This window comes from Sphaerodactylus townsendi, linkage group LG16, assembly GCF_021028975.2.
Source record: "Sphaerodactylus townsendi isolate TG3544 linkage group LG16, MPM_Stown_v2.3, whole genome shotgun sequence".
Lineage (NCBI taxonomy): Eukaryota > Metazoa > Chordata > Lepidosauria > Squamata > Sphaerodactylidae > Sphaerodactylus > Sphaerodactylus townsendi.
The window spans coordinates 26,906,574-26,933,265 of record NC_059440.1 but is presented as its reverse complement, the minus strand read 5'-3'; the positions used below and the strand labels follow the sequence as shown (position 1 = coordinate 26,933,265).

Sequence of the window (26,692 nt, the reverse complement as noted above, 5' to 3'; positions counted from 1 at the left end):
GCAGACCCCTGGTCTATGTGGTATTATGCCCTACAGGTTCCTCCCCAGCCTCAAACCTCCCCCCTCCCATCTCAAAGAATGTCCCAGCCCACACAGTTGGTAAGCCTGAATAGCAGCGCATCCATTGAGAGCCAGTGTGGAGCAGTGGTTAAGAGCGGTGGACAATAATCTGGAGAACCGGGTTTGATTCCCCACTCCTCCACCTGAGCGGTGGACTCTTCCCTGGTGAGCTTTTTTCCTCACACATGATGCCCTCTGGGTGACCTTGGGCCAATCACAGTTCTCTCAGAACTCTCTCAGTCCCACCTGCCTCACAAGGTGTCTGTTTTAGGGAGAGGAAGGGAAAGGAGTTTGTAAGCCACTGTGAGATTCCTTTGAGGAGAGAATGGCAGAGTATCAAACCAAACTCTTCACTCTTCTTTTTCTTCCTGGCATGGATTCTGATTCTAGTTCGTATCAGTCCTCACCAGAGGTGGGATCCAGCAGGTTCTCACAGGTTCCCGAGAGTGGGTTACTAATTATTTGTGTGTGCCGAGAGGGGGTTACTAATTGGTGATTTTGCCACATGATTTTTGCCTTAGTTATGCCCCTCCTCTCAGCAGTAGCGCGCAGAACTTGAAGCAGTCTAGCAGGAGGTGCACTGGCGTGCGTGGCAGCCTGCACCAAGGACTGGCGCAGCGGCTGCGTCCTTGCCACAGACCCGCCCAGGAATGCCCCACCCCCGGAATGTCCGGCCACGGCCCCATCGTGCCCCGCCCAGCCCCATTGGCGCTATGCCACAGTTTGAATCCCACCATGGGAACCTGTTACTAAAATTTTTGGATCCCACCACTGGTCCTCACCACTACACCACTAGAGATGGGTTTTGTCCATAACAAATGGGGGCAGGAATTCTAAAACTTTTCCACTGCTATAACCCCTCCATTCCTTTACCCAAGCCCTGGGTTCACTCTTCCTTTAATGCAGTGCTTTTGTTATAATTGTAAACAGCTCTTCCTTCCGTTGTTTTAATAACTCTCAAAGAGTTGTCTGGCAATAAAACAAAGGATTTACAAACCATGCACTGTTAAACAATTATAAGACAGTCCCTAGAAAAAGCAAACCAACAACAGCTTGGAAAAAATCGTAGCTGCTAACACAACAATTGAGAGGTGAAAGGATAGTAAATTGTTTTTAAAAGCCATCAAATCAGTATCAAAAGAAAAGGCCTTTTCAACAAACTACTATTGTAATTATCTAATAAAAACTCCATTCTCCTCTTGAGCAAACTATTCTCGACCAACTTCTGCAAAGTCAAACTCTGCAAAATGAACAGAGGTGTATGGCTGCAAATTCCTTTATAACATCCAAACTAGACTACTGACAAATTCTTTTTAAGGGGCTGGTCTTGAAAGCTGTTCAAAAACACTGGTGCAAAAGGCAGCAGACAGGGGTCTACCAGGAGGCCTCTGCAATGAACAGGTACAATCAGTACTCTGGCTCCAGGTGTGTTTCCACGTCCAGTTAAAAGTGTTAGTTGAATGCTTTAACTCACTTGGTTCCAAAACATCTGTACCCGTATACCTGTGCTAACCTGAGATTTTACTTTAGGAACTTGCTTTATTTGAGATACTTATTTTTTTTTTTTAAGCTGAAGTTATCATCTGAGAATGTCAGGGGTTTTGCCTCATATTGCAAGAGAAAAAAATGGGGTTCGTGGGAGGCCATTTTCAGAAAGATATTGAAGAGGCGTGATGGATCTTTCAGAAGACTCTTCCGGCAAGTTTTGAGATTGGAATGTCGTGCATTATTTTACAGTTGCCGTTAGCTTTTATTGTAGGGGAGTTACCCCAGACTAAGCTTCAAAATATAACGTTTGTTCTCCCAGCCTACAGGGGAGAATTGCTTCTTTTGAACCATAAAGGCTGCTTAATAATTGCCCAAACGGCCTCGAAATAAAATACATGCCCGCTTTCCAGTTTGCATCCTCAAAACTGCCGTGAGCAACATAATTTCCTAACGCGGACCAGCCATCTTAAAGGAAATATTCCAAGGGCTGGTTTTGCCTCCAGCTCCTGTGTTCCCTTCCCATCTTCCCCTCCCCCTTCTCGTTGCATAAACCTGGAGCCTCACTTATCCAGCTGCTGACACACAGCTGGAGAAAGTGCACGCCTTCCATGAGCCCAGCTGTTGCGCATGGGTTTTTCCCCTCCTCCACTGAAAGAGGACTGAATCCCAGAAATATGATACAGCTTGGCAGAGGCTGATAAAATGCTTGGCTTGTCAAACAGAGGTTATATGTAAAGCCTAGCTTTTTTTTCTTTCAGTGCCATTAAAAAAAAGAGAGAGAGAATAGTTCTGTGGATATCTGACCAAGCTCCATCCATTCGCCGCCACGGCTGCAACACGCTGGATACTGGATGCTTGCGAACGGGGCACGTTTATCTCTCTGCCTTTAATAAAAGACAGCCATGGACTATGCGGAAAGGCTCCGGGCGGACGATGCTCACAATTTTCTTCCAGGCGATAGTCGGAAAAGCCATAAATATCAATGTATCCTGGGTTTTACATGCATTTTCACATTCCTGGTTCTACTGGCTGCTCTCAGACACCCGCTTGGAAAAGATGTTCCAAAAATTCAGGTAAGAAGTTTTTAAAGTGGTTGAGAGCAGAGATCTTATATACATATTCATTCAAATAGCAATCATTTGTGTACTTTTCTTTACTGTAAGATATATTGGTTTCTAGGCATGCACATCGCCATGGTTGGTGTTGGTGCTGGTGTAACTGTTCTATTCCCCTACACTGGGTGTATGTAGGTTAGGCATTGTTCAGAACTATAACATCATATTTAACCCTTTGCATCTAATGCTACTTAATAAAGTCAATCTTGTTGCTTCTTTTCTTACCATGAAGAATGTTGGTTATAAAACATGCAGTTAGATTTGAGATGAGAGTAGGAACTTGCACGATGAAGACAAATATTATTGGTGACACCTCTAAAGTATAGCAAAGGATTCCTGTTCTCCGATGTTGTTTCTGGGCAGGGGCGGGGGAAAGAATATTATAGAGGGGAGGAAGCTATCTCCCAGATGAAAGACTGCAGAATCCACCATGCTGTTGTCTTGGGTTTTGGGCAGCGTATCTCCCTCTTCGACCAGCATAATGCAAGCATTGTTATAAAGTTAGGGCATCCTTGGTTGGACTTTTTCTGAGATTGTAGGATCTCGGAAATGAAATTGCCAGGTTCTCGTCCTCTGCCCTCCATCTTCCCAGTTTCTGAACTTTTGTTCTGATATCGTTGATGGGTGTAATTCTACACATTGTTTTTGCTTTTGAAAACCACGTGCCTGCGAGGAGGACGCTCAACCATATGGGGAAAAGTTCATACAGTGACAAAGAGCCGGATGGATGCAAACCTTGGGGCCAGATGAATTTCATACTTGCTTTGCTCCAGATTTGGAGGGAGTTCAGCCATATGACCTACTTATGAATAGATGTTTTGGCGCAGAGTCTGTGCATGCGCACGGATGCACATTTACAAGGCTGACTAATTCCCCTCAAATAGGAATGTCGTTTCCTCGAGTGGCAGGAAGCGCCGGCCTTGTGCAGGATCAGCTGGAGAGTTTCGTAAGAAGCGGTTTGTTTGCAAATATCCCAGATAAGCACGAGGGTGCTGGCTGGCAGTCAGAAGGCAGTACGGTTCCCCCTCCCGCCGCCAGCTCCCCAAAGTATATCTGTGGAACTCACCGTGGATTCCTTTGGGTCAGTGAACTTCAAAATTCAGACCTCCTCTCTGGCTACATTCAAACTACCAAATTGTTTCTCTCAAACAAGCAGGAAGCTTGTAGCCCCCAACTTTCAAAAGCCATTCACAAAACAGCGTGGTGTAGTGGTTAAGAGCAGGTGGATCTGGATCTGGAGAACCAGGTTTGATTCCCCACTCCTCCACCTGAATGGCAGAGGCTTATCTGGTGAACCAGATGTGTTTCTGCACTCCTACATTCCTGCTGGGTGACCTTGGGCTAGTCACAGTTCTTTGAAGTTCTCTCAGCCCCACCTGCCTCACAAGGTGTAGGGAGAGGAAGGGAAAGGAGCTTGTAAGCCACCTTGAGTCTCCTTACAGGAGAGAAAGATGGGGTATAAATTCAAACTACTCCTCCTCCTCTTCTTCTTCTGCTAGCTGGCTCGGCAAGGTTTTTGAGAGAAGGTCAAGAGGATGCTGGCAATAGAGTAGACCTGTAATTGCCAGAAGAGGGCTATTAGTTTACATCTCGCTGCACACTAATTAAGTGCGATGGGCTATGAACCCAAGGTGTTTCTCCACAGGAGTTGTCCGGTACTTCTCTGCAGGAGTTTCTGGCCCTGATTCCTCCCAATTAGTTTAATCCGGGGCTGGGTCACTTTGCTGCACCACTGTTTTTGGTTTGGATAGGCTGAGTCCACCGAAATGCAGAGAGGCAGCAGAACAATTCGACCTCGCAGGAGGTTGCCTAGTCTATCTCTGTATGAGTCACTTCTCTTTTGCCTTGTTTAATTCAGAAGATGTGCCCAGACAAGGATTCTTACGAAAACACAGGGGAGGGCTAACCTAAAATCAGATCATTATTAAATATTACATATTTCAAAAGCCACATAGGTGTGGAATTCTTGACGTGTTACTTTGGGTCTTTACAGCCATTCTGCGGGGGGGGGGGGGGGGGGGGAAATTTACTTATTCCTCCACATCAAATCTCCAAGAATTTCCCAACCTGGAGTAGGTAACAGCACACAGGCCAACATGGTCTCGGGAGTCGAGAAGCAGGGAGCAAGTAACACGGCTCATTTCTGCTTGGAACATCTCAGCCCTGCACTTAATGCATTGGCCGGCTCTCTGGTTTGTCATGCTTTCCTGGAAAACCTTCTTCAATGTAAGGTTGGAGAGACTGGCACAGTGTGGCAGCAGGAGGGGGCGCATCTGATGAGGGCTGAGTTGGCACTTCCCAGGGCAGCGAGGTCTTTTCAGTACAAGCTTTCATCCTTGCCAGTTCAATTCCTGGCTTGCGTTCCCAGAGCGTCCATGAAATGCCCTCCTAAAAAGAGCAGGGAAATCTGACACTGTCTCTGGAGCGCTTTGAGCTGTCCCTTTTTCCCTTCTAAGGTTCACAGCATCTTCTCACTCTAGTGGAACTTTCCTGGTTTCACCTTCCCTCCACCCCACCTTGGATGTCCCCGATTTCCCCAAAGAATGGAAAACAACAACAGTTAATGGAAACCGGGGGGGGGGGGGTGTCTTCTCCCTTCCTGGCCACGGGTGTGTTATGGAGTGTCAAATTCAGGCTGCTTTGGAGGGTGGACATCTAGGCTGGCAAACCCTGCCCCTAGCTGCCCCATCTTGGAAACAGGATGTTGGATTGGATAAACCAAGTCAATGTGCGCAAAGTAACTGGCAGACACCAGGAAAAGCTCGTGCAAGGGGACTTTGGGAGGAAAAGAGATATTTCAGACTAGTAGGGAAACTTTCCATGCTTTGTTGAGCCAGCATGGTGTAGTAGTTAAGAGCAGGTGCACTCTAATATGGAGAACCGGGTTTGATTCCCCGCTCTGCCACTTGAGCTGTGGAGGCTTATTTGGGGAACCAGGGTAGCTTGCACACTCCAACACAGGCCAGCTGGGTGACCTTGGGCTAGTCGCAGTTCTTCGGAGCTCTCTCAGTTCCACCCACCTCACAGGGTGTTTGTTGTGGCGGAGGGGAGGGGAGGAAGGGAAAGGAGATTGTCAGCCCCTTTGAGTCTCCTTACAGGAGGGAAAGGGGGGATATAAATCCAAACTCCTCCTCCTCCTTCCAGACACGGAGCAGCAATAGGGACATCCATGGTAGGTTGTCCCGGGCTCGCCATTGCCATCACGTGTCGGGGTGGGGGTGTCGGGGGTGGTGTGTTCAGGGGTGTTTCAGGGTGGGAGGGGGCACGCAGGCAGCTCATGCCCCAGGTGCAGTTTCTCCTCCCTTTGTCACTGAGAAAGGGTCTGTGAATTTGCCCTGAGAAGTTGCTCAAAATGTCTGACCTGCTGTCCTGTCTTTTAAGGAAACAGCTGCATGGCCAGGTGTTCCACATGGCCTCTCCCCACCTTCCCGAGACCTTGTTTTCCCACCTCATCCCCACCTGAGGAAGAAACGCTACACGCTCACCCCAGGACACCTGAAGTGGGACCACCTCAACCTGACATACAAGTGAGGCTGTTTCTCGTGCGCTGCAGGTCGGAAGCTCAGCAAACTGTTACCGCTGCTTGTTTTGCTGTTGAACTAGCTGGGAAGGGGGAAAGAGCTTGTAGATGGGCATCAGTTGGCTGGTGATAATATTCAAAGAGATACTTATTTAGCAGAGATGCAGAAGCACCCTCCAGGGGGAAAAGAAAGATAGCTAGAGAACATAAGAAAGAGCCTGCTGGATCAGACCAGAGTCCATCTAGTTCAGTACTCTGCTACTCGCAGTGGACCACCAGGTGCCTTTGGGAGCTCACATGCAGGAGGTGAAAGCAATGGCCTTCTGCTGCTGCTGCTGCTCCTGAGCACTTGGTCTGCTAAGGCATTTGCAATCTCAGATCAAGGAGGATCAAGATTGGGAGCCCTAGATCGACTTCTCCTCCATAAATCTGTCAAAGCCCCTTTTAAAGCTATCCAGGTTAATGGCCATCACCACCTTTGAGTTGCTTTTGTATAAAAAATACTTTACTTGCTTAAAGAAGGGCTACACAGGATCAAAACAACAAATGCTATGCTGCTCTGTTACATATTTACAGTATTAGAACTACATCTTGTTTTCTATCCACTATCTAGTCTGGTGGGTCTCACTACAGTGGTATAAACAAACAGAGTTAACTTTGTAACCTCTGACAATGACATACATGCTTGCAAACATGTAAGCAATGGCGATTTACTGACCAATAGCTAATCAATAGACTAGGGCATAAAACACTGACCTCAGCAACGAGTTCACATACAAATAGTTAACCCCTTAGTAACTGAATTGTGACAGACTCTTGCAAAATACCAACACTGGTTAATCAAAATTTTAACTTTTCAGCGATATTCTCATTGGGCCTCTCAATGTTAAAAAGAGAGAGAGAGAGAGAGAGAGAGAGAGAGAGAGAGAGAGAGAGATCCATTTGCTTCAATAACGGATGAATAGCTGGCACTTCTTGCTAGCAGGACTTTGTGCCAGGTATATGACTACATCAATGTTGTCACCTTGCTGAGACTTAGACTGAGACGCAGGTTTGACCAGTCATGGCTGCGCGAAGAAGTGCAAAGCAGAGGGTGACAGGCTTGGATCAGGCTACACCCCGCCCCCCAAGGACCAGAAGTGCCACATGAAGAGCTGGCAAATGCCAGGACGTTGGCCTGGTTAACCTCAAGCGGCTGGCCTGGGAGGTTTGAAACATTTTACCTCACTCTTGGCCAGAGACCTGGGGTCTGACGGCCAACGAAAGAGGCCTTTGTTCCGAGCACTGGCGAGGAACGCGTTTTATACATGCATGTGTATACTTAAAAACTACATTTCTATCCCATCCCTCTTCCAAGTTGCTCGAGACCACATATTTATTTAATTGGCTGAAATGTCTTGAAACAGTTTCTCGGCACGACTGCTGCCTAGTCTGCGTCTATGATAGCAACGTAGCACATAAAAACCTTGCTTATAAACAAAAGCAAGCCTAAACAATAACATCCCAATCTACCGATCAATGCTGAGATAGAGCCGGCAGGTAATAAAATGGACAAACAGCAGCATTACTTCAAAAGGAAACCAGCAGGCAGGAATGTGTTACCTGTTATCCAAAACAGGAGGGGCTGTGGCTTGGAATGGTTGATGCTTTGAATGCCAAAAGTCCCAGGTTCGATTCCTGACATCTCCAGTTAAAAAGCACCAAGAAGGAGGAGGAGAAGAGTTTGGGTTTATACCCCACCTTTCGCTCCTGTAAGGAGACTCAAGGTGGCTTACAAGCTCCTTTCCCTTCCTTTCCCCACAACAGACACCTTGTGAGGTAGGTGGGGCTGAGAGAGTTCTTAAGAACTGTGATTGGCCCAAGGTCACCCAGCAGGAATGCAGGAGTGCGGAAACACATCTGGTTCACCAGATAAGCCTCTGCCACTCAGGTGGAGGAGTGGGAAATCAAACCCAGTTCTCCAGATTAGAATCCACCTGCTCTTAACCACCATACCACGCTGTAGGTGTAGTGATGTGCAGTAGTTGATGTGAAAGATCCCTGCCTAAGACCCTGAAGCTAAAGTTGTCAACTCTGGGTTGAAAAATACCTAGAGATTGTACGGACGGAGCCAGGCTTTGGAAAGGAGAGAAACCTCAGCAATGCCATCCAAAGCAGCCGTTTCTCTATAACAGTGGTGGCGAACCTTTGGCACTCCAGATGTTATGGACCACAATTCCCATCAGCCCCTGCCAGGATGGCCAATTGACCATGCTGGCAGGGGCTGATGGGAATTGTAGTCCATAACATCTGGAGTGCCAAAGGTTTGCCACCACAGCTCTATAACATGGAGATCAGTTGTGATACTGGGCTATCTCAAGCCACCATCTGGAGGCTGGCCACCCTATGAATCATGATGGGACTGTACCACTTCAAGATGAAGGTGGAGACTGCTCATTTTAAAACACACGGTAGTTTAATCAAAATCAGCTCACTGTTTTCATACAAAGGTCACAGGAGGAGCCAAGCCTGAACAGGACGAGCTGCAATAAGGCATTTTATGACTGCCTTGGGCTTTCCAAATAATTTCCTGGTTTGCAGAGAAATTAAGCAGGAAGTTAAGCCGATGGAAAGCCAATGGAAGCCTGGGTAGATAATACTAACTGGGTGGTTTGATGGCCTTAGCCAGTGTAGGACAGCTTCGTGGATATTCACGGGTGTTCAGAATTAGAGAAGCAAGCCTTTATTGGCATAGACAGCAGTACAACAATAATAAAAACAGATTAAAAAGCATATACAATACAGGATATACGTGTTAGGACGAAGGAAATCTACTGGCATTTAGTAATTTCCAGGAGAAAGTCTGCCACTGTCATACAGAGAGAAGGATCAGGGTTGTCCAACAAGTAGTGTAATCTAATTAAATCGGGGAGATTGGGTAAATGTAAAGGAGTGAGATTCACATACTTGGATCTGATTTCCTTGAATCTGAGACAGTGAAGTAATTGGTGGGCCAGAGATTCAACTGAGCCATCGTTACATGGGCACAATCTTTTAGCCTTTTCTTGCTTATTAAATCTGCCATGTAACAAGGCAGAAGGCATAACATTAAACCTGGCGAGCATTATGGCTCTCCTTTGAACAGGGTTTATTAAGCAGTACAGGTAGTGTGCCAAGTGGCCCCGTTCAAATGGGAGAGAAAAATACAGGGGGGAGCACGTTTTCTTGGCTGTGGTGATGTGTTCAGAATTAAAGAACTGCATTCCTGCTTTCTTCTGGATGGTTCACGTAGACTTCAAGGGCTGGTCCAGCTCCAGGAGGGTCACCACTCTTGGTCTCTCATGACTTCCGGGATCCACCCGTCCTCCCTTCTGTTTTTAATTCCCCTGCAGGATTCTGTCGTTCCCCAGAAACCTCATCAACGAGAGCCAGACGAGGAAGGGACTGGCGACCGCTTTCCGCATGTGGAGCGATGTCTCGCCGTTCAGCTTTCGGGAAGTGTCGCCGAGCGAAGCCAGCGACCTGAAAATCGGTAAGCCCCGACCTGGCGCCATTTCAAATGTTCTGGAAAGGCAAAGGTGGGTGTTTGGTGGTGTATGATGGTGGGGCTGTTAAGAGAGCTGGTGTGGGGTCGTGTTGAAGAGTGGTGGACTCTAATCTGGAGAACCAGGTTTGATTCCCCACTCCTCCACATCTGTTGGACGGGGTTTTTCCCTACTCTTCCACATGAAGCCCACTGGGGGACCGGGGGCCAGTCACAGTTCTCTCAGGACTCTCTCAGTCTCACTTACATCACAAGGCATCAGTTGTGGGGAGAGGAAGGGAAGGAGTTTGAGTTGTAAGCCCCTTTGAGACTCCTTACGGTTGGGAAAAACAGGGTCATAAATGCAAACTCCTCCTCCTCTTCTTGAAAACAGAGGTGTTGCAAACTTGTCTTTATATTCCTCTGTGAAATGTCGGAGGGGGTATCTAATAATCCCCGGAGACAAAACGGTGCAGAGCTTAAGATTTCAGACTAAGATCGGGAAAAACCAGGTTCGAATCCCCACTCTGCCAGGGAATCTTGCTGGGAGATCTTGGGTCAGTCATCAGCCTTGACTGGGAGATCTTGGGTCAGTCTCAGCCTTGATCCTGACTAATAGTTGGACGGGAGACCTCCAAAGAATACCAGGATGCAGAGGCAGGCAATGGCAAATAACCCCCAGATGTCTCTTGCCTTGAAAACCCCACAGGGTCACCATAGGTCACCTGTGATTTGATGACAAAAAAGGTCCAAGGCCCCTTCCGCACGTGCAGAATAATGCACTTCCAATCCACTGTCACAATTGTTCGCAAGTGGATTTTGCTGTAAAGTAAAATCCAGCTACAAAGTGCATTGAAAGTGCATTATTCTGCATGTGCGGAAGGGGCCCAAAATTGCTCCTATGATGCTGTTATCCCCGCGCATGTTGCATGCTGCTCTTGCAGCCTGTTTTCAGTTTCGTCCGGTGATCAGCAGGGGGACCAAAGTGGCCATTCTCCAGATTCTCCCAACATTACAACTGATCTCCAGATTACAGAGATATTTTCCCTGGGAGGAAGCAGAAGTTTTGGGAGTAGACTTGATGGAATCCCGCCCCAGCGGATCTCCCTCCTCTTCCCAAACTCTGCCCTCCCCAAACTCTGCCCCCAGATCCCCAGGAACTTCTCGAGCTGGAGTTGGCGACCCTAAGAAAGGACCAGTAGAATCTGGCTCTGGCCCCTTCCGCACATGCAGAATAATGCGTTTTCAATCCAGTTTCACAATGGTTTGGCAAGTGGATTTTGCTACTCCGCACAGCTTCAAAGAGCATTGAAAGTGGATTGAAAGCAGAGGTGGGATCCAGCAGGTTCTCACAGGTTCCCGAGAGTAGGTTACTAATTATTTGTGTGTGCCGAGAGGGGGTTATTAATTGGTGATTTTGCCACGTGATTATTGCCTTAGTTGCGCCCCTCCTCTCAGCAGTAGCACGCAGAACTTGAAGCAGTCTAGCAGGAGGTGCACCGGCGTGCGTGGCAGCCTGCGCCTGCGTGCATTCGTTTCCCGCCCAAGGACTGGCGCAGCGGCTGCATCCTTGCCACAGCCCCGCCCAGGAATGCCCCGCCCCTGGAATGGCTGGCCACGTCCCCGTCGTGCCCCACCCAGCCCCTTTGGCACTACGCCACAGTTTGCATCCCACCACCATGGGAACCTGTTACTAAAATTTTTGGATCCCACCACTCATTGAAAACGCAAGGGCCTCTGTATCTTCAAGATGACTTTGTTGTGTTTGCAAAAATTGATTCAGTCCCTGTGTTTCGGTGCTCTTTCTTTATGCTCCCTTACCCAGGCTTCTATTCCATAAACCACACGGATTGCTTGGAGTCCCACATCCATCACTGTTTCGATGGGACGACAGGAGAGTTGGCCCATGCCTTTTTCCCGCAGACTGGTGAGATCCATTTCGATGACCACGAATACTGGATCGTGGGGGAGACGAGGTTCAGCTGGAAAAAAGGTAAACCTTCCACCCTGCCGGAGGAGAAACTGCTTCTCTTGCACAACTTTTGGTAAATCTTCCCTGCCATGCCGTGAAATAACCAGGGCTGCGTGTGCAGCGTGCTGAAATTCTGGAGGTGAAAAAAGGGTTGTAACTGAGTATGTTACTGACGCAGAGCCAGCCTTCCTGAGAACCGTAGCTTTCAAGTTAAAAAAAAATAAATTTCTAGTCCCTCATGGCTACAAAAAAAATGACATTTTGAAAGTGTCCGGCATATTCTGATGAGCCTCTAGGGGCAGGTGGATTTGCCGGCAGGTGTGAATGCTTTTCAGCTGTTCCTCAATGATTAAAACCAGACAAAAATCAGGCCCTTACCATAAGTTTATTCAGGGCACGAAATCCAGTTTCTCTTGGGACAGACTATTAAATGCCAGATTCTTGCTGATAACTTAGTATTCCTGCTAGTAAAGATCTGTGTGGTTCATATCTGTTTTTGTCACCTGTGGACACTGGAAACCCAGCTTGGCTGAGAAAATCAGACCTATTCATGCTCTCCCCTTCATTTTTATTTTCAACTGCCCTTTTCTGAGTGATTGGTAAGGATGCCAACCTCCAGGTAGGACCAGAACATGGCCAATTGGCCATGGTGGCAGGGGCTGATGGGAATTGTAGTCCATGAACATCTGGAGAGCTGCAGGTTGCAGACCCCCGATCTAGAATTAAAGCTCATCTCCAGATATTAACTTTCCTGGAGAAAAGGGATGCTTTGGAGGGTAGCATGCTACCTCACTGTGAGGTAGCATGTACAGCCATGGGGCATAGCGGTTAAAGGTAGCATGCACAGCCCATGGGGTATAGAGGTAGCATGCACAGCCCATGGGGCATAGTGGTTAAAATAGTGGACTCTATTCTGGAGAACCAGGTTTGATTCCCTACTCCTCCACGTGAGCAGAGCACTCTTATCCGGTGAACTGGATTTGTTTCCTCGTTCATCCACATGAAGCCTGCTGGGTAACCTTTGGCCAGTCACAGTTCTCTCCGAACTCTCTCAGCCCCATCAACCCCACAAGGTTGTAGTTGGGAGAGGAAGGGAAAGGAGTTTGTAGGGAAAGGAGTTTGTGAACTGCCTTGAGTCTCCTTCCAGGAGAGAAAAGGGAGGTATAAACCCAAACTCGTCTTCTTCCTTCTCCTGTCTTATTTGACTAGACAGCAGACACATTTTGAGCATGTGAATATTATGCCAAGAATATTCCCAATTTAGGGACTTTTCAGCCACACTTACATAACCCTTTCCCCTCCCCTCTCCTCTTTCAAATCCGGCTGTTTGAGCTCTCGATGGAAGAGGCCCCGAAACCTTTCTCTCAATTTCTGTGCCAGGAGGCTGTTTACATTTTTCTGCCTTTCTGTCACCAGCTTTTCTGCATACGTGGTCATTTTGTGGGCAAAGACGGACGCCTTATAATGGCTTGAAAGGGTCTGGTCCTCTATGAACTTTAAATGGCTAGCAGATGGATCTTGAGCAGAGGAAGAAAACAAAGGAATACTGAAACAAACCCACACCGCCAAGAAAGCAAAAAGAGAGATAAGACACATCACAGCAGGGGTAGAATATTTTACGAGCATTCGAATGCCTAATGTGTAAGATGTGATTTTTTTAATGGTAAATTTGTGACCACTGAAACTTTCGACTATACTGGTTCTTTGAGGGCAATACAATTATAGACGTCAAGAGATCCATAGGGCGAAAATATACTTAGCTATAAAAACAGCCAACACTTTGATATGTGCTGTAAGACGATTTTACAACAGGAAAGAGACAGGCAGTGAAAATTAAGCTGCGTCAAACGTTTCAGATCAATCATTCCTCTTTTCAAATGCTGGTCAGAAATGCCTCAGTGCAGGAACACGGGGCAGCACACAAGCTGTGAGACATCATCAGTGGTAAAAAGTTTAAATATCCAAAATAACAATCGGAAATTATTTTTAAAACCGCAGCAATAATCAATGGCACAAAACCAGGGAAAATCTCTCTCAAGCACGAAAAGAATAACCCAGCAAATGTTGCATCCTTTTGCAAAAACAATCAGCGGTGTTTGGGAGCGTATTTAAAATCAGTAAATGAATTAAGAAAGTAATAAGCATTGAAGACATTATCTTTTGCTTACATTTTGTCATAGAAGGATTAGCAGCGTAATTAATAATAAGAGTGAGCCATGTGAAATCTTGGGTGCTGTGTGGTTTCCGGGCTGTATGGCCGTGTTCTAGCAGCATTCTCTCCTGACGTTTCGCCTGCATCTGTGGCTGGCATCTTCAGAGGATCCTCTGAAGATGCCAGCCACAGATGCAGGCGAAACGTCAGGAGAGAATGCTGCTAGAACACGGCCATACAGCCCGGAAACCACACAGCACCCAAGTGATTCCGGCCGTGAAAGCCTTCGACAATACATGTGAAATCTGTTGGGTAAAATCGAGCAGAGACAAACAAAATAAATTAATCCGTTCTGAGGTGGAAACTAAATCCCTGAAAGTGATTGAAATTAACTGATTGTAGTATCTCTCAGGCTCACAATAGGAGCAAACAGCTTTAACTGTCAAACCTTCCTGTAGTTTTCCAGAGGTCTTCTTCTATTTAGGCATGCTTCTATTTTTCTGATTTAAATTGGGGGCAGACTGCCCTCTGCTTACCCTCAGAGAAGCTTGGGTTTCTGCATGAGTCATTGTTCTGAGCCTGAGAGAGTGGAAAATTCTGTTGCACAGCTGTTTTGGAGGTGGTGGTCGGATCAGGCTCTGTTTGGAAAAGCAGCAGAATTGTATGACCCTAGTGCAGGCCAATTGGAAGGAGCAAGCACAGACTACTTATTCACGCAGAGATGCGACAGAAACTCTCCTCCAGGGTCAGGCAAATTTGTTGTGTTTCTGTATCAGGAGTGATAAACACGTTCAGTCCTTCCAGATGCAGCAGAATCATTTTATTCTAGTAGAGGCTGATCGAAAAGGTTGAAAAGAGGAACGCCTGAAGCACCGACTCATACAAGATGCAACGGTTGTCGCTCTGCATTCACAGTTAGCATTCACAGTTAGCAGAGCTGCAGCAGAATCTTCTGCTGCCAGTGAACGCTAAATTAAAAGCAGCATGCCAATTCATGCAGAGTGGCAACGGGCAGCCTCTGATGGGAGACGATTATTCTGTATCTTTGTATTGGAAATGATTACATTACTGAACGACACCACATGTGGAGTCACAACAGAATTCCTTGTCTTGGCAGAGCCAGGCTAGGAAGAGATGAATCAAGAGCAGTTAATCATACAGAGATGTGGTAGCAGCCTCCTCTGTAGAAATTAGGCTCCACTGAACCTTTAATTGCTTAATTTTGTTTCCCTGCTACACCAGCTAGTAATATCTGGTAGTATCTGCCTCCCATTTTTCCAAATCCCCCTCATCTAAATTCACCAATAATTTTGTTACAACCCTCTCCCTGGGAGATGAGACTCGTCCATAAAATAAATTGCAGGCGTCTGATGTGGGTCGCAGTTTCCTTCCCCAGATATGTTACTTACACGGGCCACAAAATGCCATGATGTGAAAGCATCGGAGAAAAATGGCTTTTCGGGCTCAGCGGCGGATTCTTTCCACACACAAATATGTGGACACTGTGAGCGGGGAGTTACAGACACACACACCCCCTCGAAATCCAGCCATCTTTCCGTGACAGCCATCAGCTAAATTTGCAAATGACTCTTTCCTATTTAGGAAGAAGGAAAAACAGAGTTTTGGAGGAGCATTTTGAGACTTTTATTGTCAAAAGAAAACCCAGATTTCACAACATCTCCTTGCTGGGCCGAGATGAACGCAGGGTGTCTTTTTGATGAAAAACAAACACTTTTAAAGCCTTAAAATATTCCGACCCCCCTTGGCAAAATCAGGGCCTGATGCTCCCTTGCCTGTCTGCCGCCTAATGTGAGGGGTCTTGTAAATGGGGGAAGACAAACTCATGGCAGATAAAGACAGTGTCGTTCAATGGACGGAGCGTAGGACTGAGGAGACCTGGGTTCAAGTCAGCCGTGAAACTAGGGATGCCAGCCTTCAGCTGAAACCTGGGGATTAGCTGGAATCATAGCTCATCTCCAGAAATCATTTTCCTTGGAGGGGTCTCGTGCCGCACTGAGGCCCCTAGCCTCCCCAGGTGCCATTCCCAAATTTCCAAGCGTTTCCCAACTTGGATCTGGAAACCTTCCCCCCACTGCATTCCCCCACACCCCATGGGGATTTCATGACCCTTCATGAAGCTCATGGAAAGCCCTTGAGGCCCATCACTTCTCTCAGCTTTGCCTACCTTACTGGGTTGTTGTGAAGACAAGAGCTACATACGCCAAACGTGGAATTTGAATGTGATAGACAGTTAAAATAGATCTCAAGAGCCCATGTATCTGTCCTCCGATGGTACTATTGAATCTAAACGTGCTTAACTTTCTGCTCATGCATCTATGGGGAAAAAAATTATGGCTTTCTTTGTGTCTTTTTTATGTCAGACATCTTGTTGTGTTGTGATCTTGTTTGTTTTCTAAGGAAGCAAAGCCTGTTGGCTCTTTGAAGGATCTCCGAGCATCTTTGATTTTGGCTGTGCTCACTTGACGCAGCGAACTGTGGTTGGATTCAACCCCAATTAGTTGTGAAGTCTGAATGTGGGTGACTCACCAAAGAAGGGCTTTCTGGATGCAGTTTGTTCCAGCTGTGATAGGAGATAACGCAGTCTCTCCCTCGTTATATTGAAGTCATTAAACGTCTGTTCCAAGTGTTGTGAATTATAGCCAATTGCAAAGCAACGCTTGTATTCTTTTGACTTTTCACAGCCGCCCCAAATGAGATCATTTTGTGTGGCATGTCTTTTTAACCACAATCCCCTCCTTTTATGTCTATCTGTCTGTTTGTCTAATATGTTTATACAATAAATAAAAATCTATTGCCTGCAATTCAGTATAACGAAACGGACTTTGATCCACAGAACCTGAAGTCGTAATAAATGGTAGACTTTAAGATTGTCCCATGATACTCCCCCCCTCTTTAAATATGCCATTTTACAAGTATTTGGCTGAAACATGTTCTTTCTTTTTTTTACCCCCTCCACCCAAATTGCTTTTCCATAGCAACTGACTTGATGAAAAGTTCTGTAGAACTCTAAAGCTTGCTCACTGCTTTGTTGTGTTTGTGGTCGAAGAATTCTGTAGAACTCTAAAGCTCGCTCGCTGCTTTGTTGTGTGTTTGTTGACAGAGTCCTGGTGAACTCTAAAGCTCGCTCACTTTGTTGCGTGATTGTTGATGAAGAATTCTGTTGCACTGTAAAGTTCTCTTGCTTGCTTTGTTGTGAATTTGTAATAGAAAACTACTACGCATTTGTGATGTTTGGTCTTATAAAAAGTGTTCCCTTTTCTCCAGGGGTTTGGCTGACTGACCTGGTCCACATTGCCGCTCACGAAATTGGTCACGCCCTTGGGCTGATGCACTCCCTGGATCCCAATGCTCTGATGCATCTCAATGCAACGCTGACCGGGAAAAATGTCATCTCCCAGGACGAGATGTGGGGGATCTTCAGGCTTTATGGTGAGCGTGTGAGAGTGGAGGCTTATCTGGTGAACCAGATATGTTGCCACACTCCTACATTCCTGTTGGGTGACCTCACAGTTCTTCGCAGCTCTCTCAGCCCCACCTGCCTCCCAAGGTGTCTGTTGTGGGGAGAGGAAGGGAAAAGGAGCTTGTAAGCCACCTTGAGTCTCCTTGCAGGAGAGAAAGTGGGATATAAATCCACAATCATCATCATCATCATCATCATCATCATCTTCTTCTTCTTCTTCTTCTTCTTCTTCTTCTTCTTCTTGATAACTTGATAACTTTTGCTCTATGTGGGATGCAGAGGTGGTCATGCTGACCAATGGCTAATCAATAGACTGGGTCATAAAACAGTGACCTCACTGACTTGTTTACATACAGTTAACCCTTTAGTAACTGAGTTGTGACAGACACTCGCAAACACTAGCACTAAATGAGTTAGTTTATCCCTGTTTCTCCATGCATCTGAAGCCAAAACCATCAGTACGGCCAAACCAAGAATCTTACACAAGACAAGATGCTTTTGATTTGGGGATTAGTGGCTTGAACTGCTTCCTCCAATCAGAGCGTTTTAGGGTGGAACGAAAAAGAAAAAGGATTTCAATCTGTCACTGAAATTCAATTTATAGCTTCGGGAAAAAGCAAACGGCCTGAAGGAAGAGAGAACATCAGTGCCCGCAGACCAAAAAGGAGCCGTTGCAACGGACTCACTCCTGCTTTTACGCCCTTTATCTTTGAAAATGATGTTTGCATTGGCTTCCCAGTCCAGCCCTAGATCTCTCTGCCAACCCAGCTCTCTGTGCACTCCCAGGAAGGGGTTTAGAAAGCAGGGTGGGGCCCCAGCAGTTGTGGGACATTTTTCTATAAGCGAATCAACAAAAAACTTTCCCCCGGTCATTTGTTCGAATCCCACTCAATGGTTCTGCAAAGCTCCGGAGGTTTGTTTTCCCCCAATCTTCCTATCCACACATTCATGAATTCCCACAAGTTAGCTGTAGTCTGGGCCGACTGCAGGTTCTTTGAAGGACTTCCTTCTTGTGCCAAAGGTTTTTTGAGGCCCCCTCTGTTTCAGAGCTATTCTTTCCCAGTTACAGCCACCATCTTCCCACAGCCTGTTCCCAGTTTAGGGCATCTGAACCACTGGTGGGTCTTGGAGATCTACCAGAATTACAATGGATTTCCAGACTATAGAGATCCATTTCCCTGGAGAAAATGGCTTTTACCCTTTCTTCCCCAAACCCCACCTCTCCAGGTGTGTTCCTACCCAGCCTGTTTCCGCACAGGTCAAAGAAAACAGTTGGTTGTGATTTTGAGTCAATTTTTGACCCGCCGGCTCTTTCCATTTCAGGCTGTAAAGACCGAATTTTTCTCTGCCCATCCTGGACTCGGAAGGGCTTCTGCAAGAAACGGACCAAACTAATGAAGAAGCATTGTCCGCAGAGCTGCGACTTCTGCTTGGGTAAGAGTGATTTCTCTCTTTTTGGGAGCAGTTGGGCGCCCGGAACCCATGCCCCGAGGAAGCTTCGCTGTGAAAGACCCAGAAAGCTGTTTTCGACTGGCTCAGGCAGCTGTTGGTAGAAAAAGGAGAAGAGTTTGGGCTTGGGAGACAGTGGGGTGGGGGGGAGAGAGAGTGTTGTGATTTTCTGAACAATATATATTCAGAGAGAATGGTTTTCTGGGCACTATTGTGGCTGTGGTCTGGTAGCTTTAGCTCCTAACGTTTTGCCCGGATCCATGGCTTCAGAAGCATGTCACGGGAAGAAGATGTGATCAGTATACGGTTTCCCTCCCAGTGTGAGTACAAGCTAACTAACTCAGTTGCCACTATTCCACAAATCTCCTGCTTAAACTGCAAAAGCTACTGCTATTTGTTGTGACTGGTGCCAACATTGAAGAGCAACTCAGATTTCAGAAGACATTAGGGGAAATTAAAAAGGCCCTGTGAAGGCCTGAATTCCTACAAAGATATGCCATCCCCATGACGTCGCTCTGAGTTAAAAAGGAACCCTCTCGTGTATTTTCTGTGGAGCTGTGCTTGCTGCAGCCATGAATATGTTTTAACATACTCACATACACACACACTCCGCCGTCCTTCTCCGGTTCCTCAAGCACAACATTCATCCCAAGGACATCGTTTGCCGCTGCTTGGCTGCATCCCACAACCACTGTCCTGAGGTGTTCCAGCCCCCCTTGCCTGTGGGAGAAAAGGGCACGAAGCCTCCACTCACCTGCTCAGGTGGGCTCAGGGGTCTCCCTGAGAGGAGGAGCAGCAGCAGCAGCAGCAAGGAGCCTTCCTCCAGTCTTCCTCCTCGTGGTCCTGTGGAATGAGTAAAGGGGCGGACAAGATCAGCCCCACATGCCTCCCTTTCCCGGGACCAGAACTCCCCCCCCCCCGCCTCCCCTCACTCAACAGCTGCCCCCTCCTCCTGCCCCCCCAGGACCTCCCAGCTGAGCGCTCCACTGACAGCCCCTCCCCGTCCATCAGGACCACGGAGGGAGAGTGGCCAGAGTCCCCCCACCAGTGACAACGATGAACCTCCAGCAGCAGCAGCCGCCGACGCCAACCCTACAGAAAGGGCCCCCTCCTCCCCGCCGGCTGCTTCGCTCATGGGGCTCCCTGGACCATAGATGTCAAACTCGCGGCCCTCCAGATGTTATGGACTACAGTTTCCATCCCCTGCTAGCATGATGGTTGCAGGGGATAATGGGAACTGTAGTCCATACTATTTGGAGGGCTGGGAGTTTGATACCTAGAAAGCAGCTGTGTGTGCCCTCTATTCTTGAAAGAGGGGGGCAGGGTTTTTTGGGGGGAGCCAGTCCAATGAAAGAGCAGTTGCCAGGAGCCAGCCCCCCTTTGTGCTTTTCAGAAATGTGGGGGAGACTGTATGGGGAAGAAGGGACCAGAAATGACGTCTTGCACATCTGCCAGCCCCTGAGCTGGTGCTTCCCAGCGCTCCTGGAAGAGGGGGTTCGACCCCTGTGCAGAGTGGATGCCAACAGCCTGGGACAGCGCCACTCTGACCGCCGCCTTCGCACGGGACCTCATGTGCAGGTTGTGGGGGGCCCACTAACTTTCTGAGGCTCTTTGGCCAAGGGGCTTCTGTACAAAAGGGATGCCAGCAGCCCAGGATGACGCTTCTCAGGGCGCCGCCTTCGCACGAGGCCGCACGTCGAGGTTGCCTAGTGTCGGAGCCTCTTTGGAGCAAAAGCCCCTTTGCGGAGTGGCGCCCAGAGTCTGAGACGCGCTTGTAGTTCACGCCTTTGGCCACCGGAGGGCAGCCACCTTTAACCTCAGGCGACTCCCTGCCCAAAGAGGCTCGGACACTCCACAACCTCGACGTGCGGCCTCGTGTGAAGGCGGCGCCTGGAAAAGGCCGTCCTAGGCTCTCGGGTGAAAGAGGGTGGGGGAATAAGTCTGGCGGAATCCTTCATTAATAAATAACATCCACCTGCGGTCCTCGTCATTGGTCTACTCATGTGGGTTATAAGGTCATTCACACCTCCCCTCTGCAAACACGGAGATAAGCACATTCACCTTTGGAGGGTGTGTGTGTGTGGGGAGAATTGGGAGGTCAAGGCCTGAGGGCAAGAAGCCCAGAAAAGCCACAAACGGGAGTCATTCACATCTCCCCTCTGCAATCACGGGGATAAGCAGCCACCGGAGCACACGTTATAACAATAGCAACGGCTGTTATAACGATCGTTATAACGATCATTGCACCGATGGCTGAAACAGCGATCCCTATAACGATCGTTACAACGGCCATGAGCAGCCATCAGAGCACGTTATAACAATAGCAATGGCCATTATAACGATCGTTGCAATGTAGCCACCGGAGCACACGTTATAATAATAGTGGCTGCTATAACGATCGTTGTACAATGGCTGGTATAGCGATCGTTATAACGATCGTTATAACGGTCATAAGCAGCTACCGGAGCACACGTTATAACAATCGCGACGGCTGTTATAACGATCGTGGTACCGATGGCTGGTGTAGCGATCGTTATAGCGATCGTTATAACAGCCATTGCTATTGTTATAACGTGTTCTCCTGTGGCCAAAGTCGTAAACTACGAGCGCTTACCCCGGTGTTTGCAGAGGGGAGACGCGAATAACTCCCGTTTGTGGCTTTTCTGGGCTTCTTCCGCTCAGGACTCGACCTCCCAATTCTCCCCCCCCCCCACACACCCCCTCCCTCCAAATGTGAACCTCCGTGTTTGAAGAGGAGAGATGTGAATGACCTGATAACCCATAGTGAATGACGAGACCGCAGGTGGATGTTATTGGGGTGGGGTGGGGGGATTCCGCTGACTTCCCGAGCCTCTTTGACCTGGCAGCCCGGTTGGAAAATGGAACCGAGAGCCCAGGACGGCCTTTGCATGCTCTCAGAGAGCGTGATAACGCTGAGAAAGCCCGTTATAACTATGAGAATTATAACTATAGTCTGTAATCTGGGAAATGCCGCGTGGTGGGGGGTCGGCGCTTGTAGTTCGCGCCTTTGGCCACCGGAGGGCAGCAGCAGCGACTCCCCTGCCCAAAGAGACTCCGACACGTCACAACCTCGACGTGCGGCCTCGTGCGAAGGCAGCGCCTGAGAAATGCAGCCCTGGGGGCTCTCGGCTCCATTGTCCAAACCAGCTGCCAGCTTAAAGAGGCTCGGGAAGATAGCAGAATCACCACAGAATCTCGTGCGAAGGCGGTGGTCAGGGTGGGGTGGGGTGGTCCAGGGGAGGGACGGGGGGGGGGTCGGCTCTCCCGAGCACTGTGGAGCTGATTCTGCCGATCAGGACGTGGGGTGGGGGTGGGGGGGGGACGGGGTCCAGAGGGAGCCAGGCCAGGGGGAGGGCGGTTGAAGCCAATGACGGGAGCCAATGACAGTCACATTCGCTCAGCCTAGCCTACCTCACAAGATTGTCGTGAAGGCAAAACAGGACAAGGGAATGATAAATACTGTTTTGAGTCCCCATTGTGGAGAAACGTGGGATGTAAATGAATTAAATTAAACTCTCCATCCCGTCTTTCCTACTGCAAGTCAGAAAGAGACACAGAGGGACAATGACTCACCTGTAATTGAGGGGGGGGGGGAGGGATGAAAGGCATCATAATGAACTTTGAAAATGACATTTTCCAATCTCCTCCCTCCATTATGGCCCAGTTCACACATAGGGAGCCTGGCCAGTGGGGAGGCGGGGGGGGGGGGGGATGACGGAGCTGAGGTTGGAACTGTCAACCTGGATGCAACCTCTGTGCATGTTTTGCTTCTCAGTCCTGGCCAGGGAAATGGTGTCATAGTTGTCATGGCATCTGTATCTATGGCACACAAATTAAACCCAGCATCATGATGGGGAAGGTGGGCAACCAGAGGCGAGCCTGCAGTCTGAAAGGGAGGGGATTCCTTTCATGTGCCGCCGCCTTTCTCCCCTGGCGTTCTAGCTTTCTGCTTGCAGAGGGTGTTGTTTTGTCAACAGCAAAGCAATATTCAAAACTGGGCTCCTCTGCCTGTAGTCCAAAGCCCATTTTGCCGTGGCAACCCTTTTCCTCCCACCGGTGGGACCATGTTGTGCATGCGGGTAAAATAGTGGTGCCCAGCCCAGTGCAAGTCCCGTACAGCCAGCTCCCACTTTCCCCTTTCCACTGCCTGATTCTGAGGAGGGGGCGGAGTGCAAGCCCCCTGCGAGGAAGAAGAAGATGATTTTGGGTTTATATCCCACCTTTCTCTCCTGTAGGAACACTCAAGGTGACTTAGAAGATCATGTCCCTTCCTCTCCCCACAACAGACACACTGTTTACACAGCATAACTGACGATTATGTAATGTATGTTCCACTGTGTGGCATGAGCCATCCCTGTGTTCAGATTTGTGAGTTGGGCCATGTTCTATAATGTGATGGTGACTTTGATATGATCTGGTGGGGAAAAATCATTGTTTGGTCGTGGTGGGGGAGGGTGGCCGCCACCCATGGGGAGGGGCATCAAACTCAGGTTTTGCCCAAGGCTCCAGTTTGCCTAGATATGCCACTGAGAGAGATACTTCAGTAGCAGAGATTGCGCAGTGGCAAAAGAGATGCAGAGATGCTGAGTTTGCTTTTATAAAGAAAATTTACTAGCTTAAAGTTAGGGAAGGGTGACATGGGCCCCTTCCGCACACGCAAAATAATGTGTTTTCAAACCACTTTCACAACTGTTTGCAAGTGGATTTTGCTATTCCGCACAGTTTCAAAGAGCACTGAAAGCAGTTTGAAAGTGCATTATTCTGCATGTGCGGAATGAGCCATGGGTGACAAACAAGAAATGTTTTAAGCCAAATATTTTTAGTAACAGCCAAATAAAGCTGATGGATGAATTTCTCCGCAAGTCTTGTCTCTGAGTCCTGATTAGACAGCAGTGATCTAGAAGGGTCAGCCATCCGACCCAGGGTAAGGCGTCTTCATATTTTAATTACATTCATAAATCAGGATTCCTGTGTGATCCTGTGTTTTGCATCATTCTCTGTGCAACAGAGCTTACCCGTCTGATTCTAAGCCCCATGTATGGTTCTGTTTTGGATTTGCCCTTCCAGATTTCCCCTTCCCAACAGCGGTGCCAACTCCGCCTCCTCCAAGGATGAAAACAAGGACAGTTCCAGAGGGCAGGAACGTCACCCTCCGGTGTGGGCAGAAGATCATTCATAAAAAGGGCAAAGTTTAGTAAGTATCCAGCTTCTTCTCATAGGATATTCCCTGCTCTCACCCCCACCCACCCCGCCTGGCATCCTGTTTCCAAGAATAATCTCTGGAAAGCCTAGAAATGGAGCAGGAAGATAAGAGCTCTTCCCTGTTGGTTGTTTCTCACACAGCAACCAGCATTCCAAGATATACTGCCTTTGACCATGAGGGGTTCCAAATAGCAGTCTTGGCTGGTGGCTGTTGATTTGTATTGTCGAAGGCTTTCACAGCCAGAATCAACTGGCTGTTACAGTCTGGTAGCTAAGACTACCAGATCGCAGAAAACACGCACAGCCTGCTGTGGATTTCTTAATTCGTTTGTCTTGATTTTTGTTTCAAAGCCACCTAAGCCAGCGGCCCTCGCTGCATCTCGTAGCGGCAAATTCCATCAGTTAACTTCGTGCAAAATATTAAAAAGCTGCTTCCCTTTGTCTACCCTGAATCTTCTTCCTGTCAATTGCACTAAGTGGGGGTACCGACTCTGAGTTAGGACATTCCTGGAGATTTGGGGGAGGAGCCGGGAGTGGGTGGAGTTTGGGGAGGGGCTCAGCCGGGTTAGAGTCCATCCTCCGAATATGCCATTTGCTCCAGAGGGACTAATCATTGGCCCCTTCCGCACATGCAGAATAAAGCTCTTTCAATCCACTTTCAATGCACTTTGAAGTTGGATTTTACTGAGCAGAAGAGCAAAATCCACTTGCAAACAGTTGGGAAAGTGGATTGAAAGTGCATTATTCTGCATGTGCGGAAGGGGCCGTTATAGTCTGTAGACCAGCTGTATTTTTAGGAGAATGCCAGTACCTGCCTGGAGATTGGCAACTGTCTGCATTTGACAAACCTGAATTCTAGCATCATGGTGGGAAGCAGAGCAGGTTATTTCATCATTTTTCTAAACCTCCCTGCCCCCTCAGCCATCTGCTTTCTAAACAGAAGGGGAATATCAATATCTTCTCCCTGCTCTTTCTGGAAATCCTTTGCCGGTGCCGATCTCATGTTAGCCTTTACGGCTTGCAAACGAAAAAATGTACAGAGTTTCCTTTTAAAAAAACGAATAGATCAACTCACGTATGTTTGTCGCTCCCTTCTTCCTCTTTGCTTCCCCCCACCCCCCGTATAGTTGGTACAAAGATAAAGAGCTTCTAGAATATTCCTATCCGGGGTATCTCTCGCTGAATGACGACCACATGAGCATCATAGCCAACGCGATCAACGAAGGCACCTACACTTGCATCGTCAAGAAGAAGTCCAAGATCCTCACCACGTACTCCTGGAGAGTCAGGGTGAAGCAGTAAGGGAGGCAGGACGTTGCCAGAGCTTTGGACTCTCCGCAACTCAATAGCGGGTCTGCAAAGCCCATTTTCTCCTCTCCTGCATCCATCCCTTGGCTGCTTTGTTGGGATGCTGGGTCTTCTTCAACCAGAGACAATAGCTTCTTTTAAAAAAATGAAAAGTGTGTATGGACAATTAGAAAAGTTTACCTTTTAGCAGTCCTCCTGATCGTATAGATGGGAAGAGCGGGGCTGATTTTGTACTGTTGAAGGCTTTCATGGCCGGAATCGCTGGAGCGTTGTGGGGTTTCCGCTGTATGGCCGTGTTCCAGTAGCATTTTCTCCTGACGTTTTGCCTGCGGCTGGCATCTTCAGAGGATCTGGTGGTAGTAAAGCAAGTGGAGTATATATACCTGTGGAATGTCCAGGGTGGGAGAAAGAACCATTTGCATTGGTTAACAAGTGTAAAGGGTGCAGTTAGCAAATGTGATTTGCATGTGTTGAGTGGAATCCACCCATTTTAGCATATGTAAGTAACAATGAAGTTGCACAATCAGCTAGTGAGGCTGATTTTATTTGTTGGTTTAACACTGTGGTGTTACCGATGACAGAATGCAAGGATATTCCTAAAAGCGAACTCCCTCAAAGATCCGGGTTGAAGTGCTGGGATATTTATTACAATGGCATAGAACTGTGAAGTTGGGATGGTTTTTGTCGACGGGAGCTCGGGTCAAATATCCTAGCCTTTGCTTTTAGTGGCCTTCAACATTCAACAGCTGCTAAAACTGCCAAATGCCTTAAGGGATCGCCTTAAAGGCGAAGGGCTCTGAACCGCTTTACGGTGCTAAGTAACGATGTTCATGAGAACGTCGGTTCTGAGCCATCACATTTTAAAACTGTAATTCACACAGCTAAGCTCTGGAGGTCAGTTCTTCTGTTTAGCACAGGGGTCTGCAACCTGTGGCTCTCCAGATGTTCATGGACTACAAATCCCATCAGCCCCTGCCAGCAGGGCCAATTGGATGGGAATTGTATTGGATGGCCAGGGGCTGATGGGAATTGCAGTCCATGAACCTCTGGAGAGCCGCAGGTTGCAGACCCCTGGTTTAGCACCTTGGTTATGCGGAGATGTGTTTTTTTCCCCTCTTGGCTAAATACTGACCACAAAAGTTCTTTCCATTATTAAAAACCCTCTTATTTGCAGCTTCTGGAAAGCTGTGTGACTGCTTGGGAGTTCTGCCAATAAATGATCTCTCTTCTGGTATAATAAAGCGCTTCCCGCACTTGGATTTTGAATTTCTTCTCCGTGATAATCTAGAATCATGGTGCCTACGTGGAGTTTGAAATGAAATCGGACGAGTCCAAAAAAAGGCTTGCGATAATGATGCAGACAGAAGGAGAGAGAACATATAACTGCATGTTTGGAGTTAACATCCGCCCTGGCTTTGAATT

General features: G+C 47.9%; 1 protein-coding gene across 1 annotated transcript; it reads left to right on the top strand.

Annotated features, from left to right (window-relative positions):
- The first annotated feature begins 2,221 nt into the window (after nucleotides 1-2,221).
- On the top strand, nucleotides 2,222-25,583 carry MMP23B (matrix metallopeptidase 23B). Its single transcript, XM_048518507.1, has 8 exons — nucleotides 2,222-2,621; nucleotides 6,045-6,190; nucleotides 9,555-9,694; nucleotides 11,511-11,678; nucleotides 17,095-17,259; nucleotides 18,614-18,724; nucleotides 23,828-23,954; nucleotides 25,090-25,583. The coding sequence occupies exons 1-8, from the start codon at nucleotides 2,451-2,453 to the stop codon at nucleotides 25,262-25,264; spliced, it is 1,203 nt and encodes a 400-aa protein (XP_048374464.1). The 5' UTR covers nucleotides 2,222-2,450; the 3' UTR covers nucleotides 25,265-25,583.
- Nucleotides 25,584-26,692: the final 1,109 nt, after the last annotated feature.